The sequence below is a fragment of the Poecilia formosa genome, unplaced genomic scaffold (assembly GCF_000485575.1).
Source record: "Poecilia formosa unplaced genomic scaffold, Poecilia_formosa-5.1.2 Scaffold171, whole genome shotgun sequence".
NCBI classification, from domain to species: Eukaryota; Metazoa; Chordata; class Actinopteri; order Cyprinodontiformes; family Poeciliidae; genus Poecilia; species Poecilia formosa.
Genome location: NW_006800110.1, coordinates 608220 through 612555, shown reverse-complemented (window position 1 = coordinate 612555; position 4336 = coordinate 608220). Strand labels below are relative to the sequence as shown.

The window sequence follows — 4336 nt, the reverse complement described above, 5'->3', positions numbered from 1 at the left end:
GTGCAAAGTAATTTGCATTATAAATTAGACCAAAATTAAATGGTAAGATTTTGTGTTTTGGCAGTGGTCACACAGAAATGCATGTTAGTGTAAATTTTTGCTAAGATTAAATTAATAATTCAGTAATTTTCAGAGAACATAACCCATGTTTATTCCTCCTGTTAGAACTGTTTATATAATAAATAAAAGCAGTGCTGGTTTCTGCACATCACTAATTGAAAATAAGAAAAGCTTCTGCTATAATAATCATAATTCAGCTGCTGAATGATTATTATTTATTCATTCATAAACCAAATTACATTAAATAACAGTTTTACTCTCTTCAGTCCTGAAAAGTTTCAAACATTGCAACAAATTCATTTCAGTGATAAAACCTTGAGTGATGCGTCAGCTCCTCCTACACCTCCCACTTTATCTGTGAGGGTGGGATGGGCTGAGGGTGTGTGTGTGTGTGTGTGTGTGTGTGTGTGTGTGTGTGTGTGTGTGTGGTACATAAGCAGAGGGAGAGAAAGTGAGACCAGAATAAGACCACAGTGGCTGAGAAGTGATGATCGGTCACACAGCAAGCCGCTGCGCTCTGCCTCTCTGGATCCGGCTGATTATTTTTCACCCTTTCATCGTTTCTCCTCCACTTTTCTTCCTCACGTCGTTTCACTGAAACCAGAACAACAGGATTGTTTTTGCTGCTTGAGGAGGAGTTGAAGGATGAAAATGGGAAAAAGAAACAGCTGAGACTTCAGGACTTGCTGTAACAAAGAGAAGAAGTGAAGATGAACTCCACGGCTCAGCAAGGCTTGATCCCAGGCTGCCTGAACCGGAGCCTCTGCTCAGGAACTCTGCCAGAAAAAGACGTTTCCGGAGAGGAGAAGGATTCCTCTGCTGGCTGCTACGAGCAGCTGCTGATTTCCACCGAGGTCTTCCTCACGTTGGGCATCATCAGCCTGCTGGAGAACATCCTGGTGGTCGCCGCCATCATCAAGAACAAGAACCTCCACTCCCCGATGTACTTCTTCATCTGCAGCCTGGCGGTCGCCGACATGCTGGTCAGCGTCTCCAACGCATCAGAGACCATCGTCATAGCGCTGATCAACGGCGGCAGCCTCACCATCCCCGTCACGCTCATCAAAAGCATGGACAACGTGTTTGACTCCATGATCTGCAGCTCTCTGCTCGCCTCCATCTGCAGCTTGCTCGCCATCGCCATCGACCGCTACATCACCATCTTCTACGCCCTGCGGTACCACAACATCGTCACCATCCGGCGGGCGTTGCTGGTCATCGCTGGCATCTGGACGTGCTGCACCGTCTCCGGCATCCTCTTCATCATCTACTCGGAGAGCACCACGGTGCTCATCTGCCTCATCACCATGTTCTTCACCATGCTGGTCCTCATGGCGTCGCTCTACGTTCACATGTTCCTGCTGGCGCGCCTGCACATGAAGCGCATCGCCGCCCTGCCGGGCAACGCGCCCATCCAGCAGCGCGCCAACATGAAGGGCGCCATCACCCTCACCATCCTGCTGGGGGTGTTTGTGGTGTGCTGGGCGCCCTTCTTTCTGCACCTCATCCTGATGATCACCTGCCCCAGGAACCCCTACTGCACCTGCTTCATGTCTCACTTCAACATGTACCTCATCCTCATCATGTGCAACTCCGTCATCGACCCCATCATCTACGCCTTCCGCAGCCAGGAGATGAGGAAGACCTTTAAGGAGATCTTCTGCTGCTCTCAGGCTCTCTGGTGTATTAGCTTTCTGTGAGACGCTCCAGGTATTTCATCTATAATCAGTGAGCAGTGCAGAGCTCCAGGTCTGCAGGATGAGTGGGGTTGATTAGACGGTTGGCTAACCACAGGATTTGTCTGCAGTCCACAATGTTGTGAATCTAAAAGGATGAAGAGCCTGAAATGTCAGTTTTGCAGCTGCACAGATTGAAAATGCTTCGGTGTATGATATATTTAAAGCACATTAGACAGCTAAGAATGAGATAAGACACTAACTTTGCTACAACTGAGATTACTTTGTCTCCATTGGTTTCTTGAACATGGAAGCACTGGGGTACGACTTTATAGCATCAAGATAATAATGTTACTCTTAACTGTAATCATAACATTGTAGGGCAAAAAGGCAAATCATAGCATTGACTTATAAGGTGATTATACCTTATAAGACAACCACAGTATTGCATTATAAAGCGATTATAACATTATAATTATAACTTACCCTTATAAGGTAATCCCGCAATCACAAGTTTGCCTTATAAGGCGAGTTTTTCTCTTTAAATTAATCACACCATTGATTTCTGAGGCAACCATGACAGTGCCATAGAAGGAGGCCTATTGCTTCCTGAGGTTACCATAGCATTACTGTATATAGCCGTCAAAGACCTTATAAGGCAATGAAAACATTACTGCACATGTCAGTCATGAGGCTAAAGAAAGAAGGATTGTAATTCTGTTTACCAAAGGAGTGAATCTGTGTGTGATGAAGTCTTGCTGCTTTCCAGATGTTTCTGAATGTTTCTACAGCATTATTCATGAAGTTCATCTTAGAGCTAAACCAACATGGAAGCTAATTGTGAAGCGCTATAGCTAAACACAACAAAATACTGCAGATTTACACAAAGCTATATTTAGCTTTTCATCACCGAGTTGACCAATCACGGATTGTCACATGGCACATTGTAAGCCAATAGCGTCCCTTCATCGTCGACCAATCACGTCCCGTCCTGTACTCGCTTTTTTTTTTTTTTTCATTTTTGGTCAGCTTTATTCAACTGAAAATTTACAAACCAGCCAAGTAAATTAATGCTTTAAAACTGAATTCAGTTAAAGGAAGCTGGGTGCGCTAAGGGTTTGCTAGTTTAGCAAAGGTGCTAAACGAAACATTACCTCTGCTATTTATAGCGGAGCTAATGTTTTGTGCTAATTATAATGTGACTGTACTAATTGTATTGGGCTAATTAGCACATTAGCAGGTTAGCGGAAGTGTACCCACTGCTTTGATTTCCACTTTTATTTCACAGCACAAATTTCAAGGACACTATTTGTCTCTTTCCAGCACAAATCAGCTAAACTTTATTATAAAACTATTTTCTTTTATAGCAGACTTTATTGTTTAATTTAAATCCTCAGGCAAAAAAGTAATGTAATTAAGTTAAAAGTTCTCAAAGAAAATTCAACATTGCACAATACTGAACTAAAAAATAATTTTAAGTATTTGATGGCACCATTCACAGATTCTAACAGGGTAAAAAACAATCTGCACTTTCCCACTGCAGAGAATGCATCAGAATGTTTTCTAAATCTCTCAGGCACATCCGTTTCTGAATAAAAGTGCACATTTTTCTTTATTTCCCAAAGATTTGAATCAATTCTCTTTGAAGCAGCATGACAAATACTGTGATAAAAGTTAAAGCTTGTTTCTCATCTGCGCTCTTGTAAGTTTGTGTAGGTATTTGTGTAAATTTGCACATTTGAGTTATTCACACTGGCACTTTAAGCATGTGGTTATAAATAAGTCTATTTTTCAATGTGTTTGTGTGCAAGGGCAGAGTATAATTAATGTAGGTTTTCTCCATGTGTGTGACCTGCTGCTTTTTTAGATCTTTGCCTTAATGGTGTTGCACTGTGATATAAACAGAAACCGTACTTTAAAGTGTCTCAGTAAAAAAAGATTATGTACAGTTTTGATGTTTTAAGTGTTGCCTTTTTAACATACATCTCTGTAAACTTGAATTGCATTCAAACGCCCACAAAACGCACAACAGAACAGATGTAAACAGGGTGTCTTGTGATCAGCTCTGACATGTGATTCATGCAACTGAAAAACATGTTTTTTGTATTTTTTTTCCATCAGTCCGTACTGTGAATCACTGCTGCTGTGACTTGAATAAATCATAATGCAACCTGAGCCGCAGATCTGCCTGGAACTTTACTCTGGTTTTGCACAAAGCTGAGATAAAAATCAACGTTTCCTTCAGTTTGGGAGGAAATCCGACCTTCAGATTGCAAACCATTAAATTATGGCTTCCAGAAATTCCTCCAGATGATTAATAATCACTTTTTCTTCAGGAGAATTTCATATATTGCAGCTATTCAATCTGATAAAGCCAATTACTTTGGCTCTCAGAAGAGCATACTTGTTTTTCTTTACGGCCTTGAATGGCACCCGAAAAACCTTCAGTGATGCTTTTAAACAGTGGCAGGAGCAAGAAATTTAATTCTTTCCATTGTGAAGAAAATTTCAAATCAGTTTTGGTTGATAGGAAATTAAAAATGCAACATTTTTCTTAGTAGATCAAGAAAGAGGGATGGCAAACATCACCCAGAACTGGA

General features: G+C 41.5%; 1 protein-coding gene across 1 annotated transcript; it reads left to right on the top strand.

Moving 5' to 3' along the window:
• The first annotated feature begins 355 nt into the window (after positions 1-355).
• Positions 356-3911, top strand: mc4r (melanocortin 4 receptor). The gene has a single exon (XM_016677976.1). The coding sequence runs from the start codon at positions 771-773 to the stop codon at positions 1758-1760; it is 990 nt and encodes a 329-aa protein (XP_016533462.1). The 5' UTR covers positions 356-770; the 3' UTR covers positions 1761-3911.
• The last annotated feature ends 425 nt before the right edge of the window (positions 3912-4336 follow it).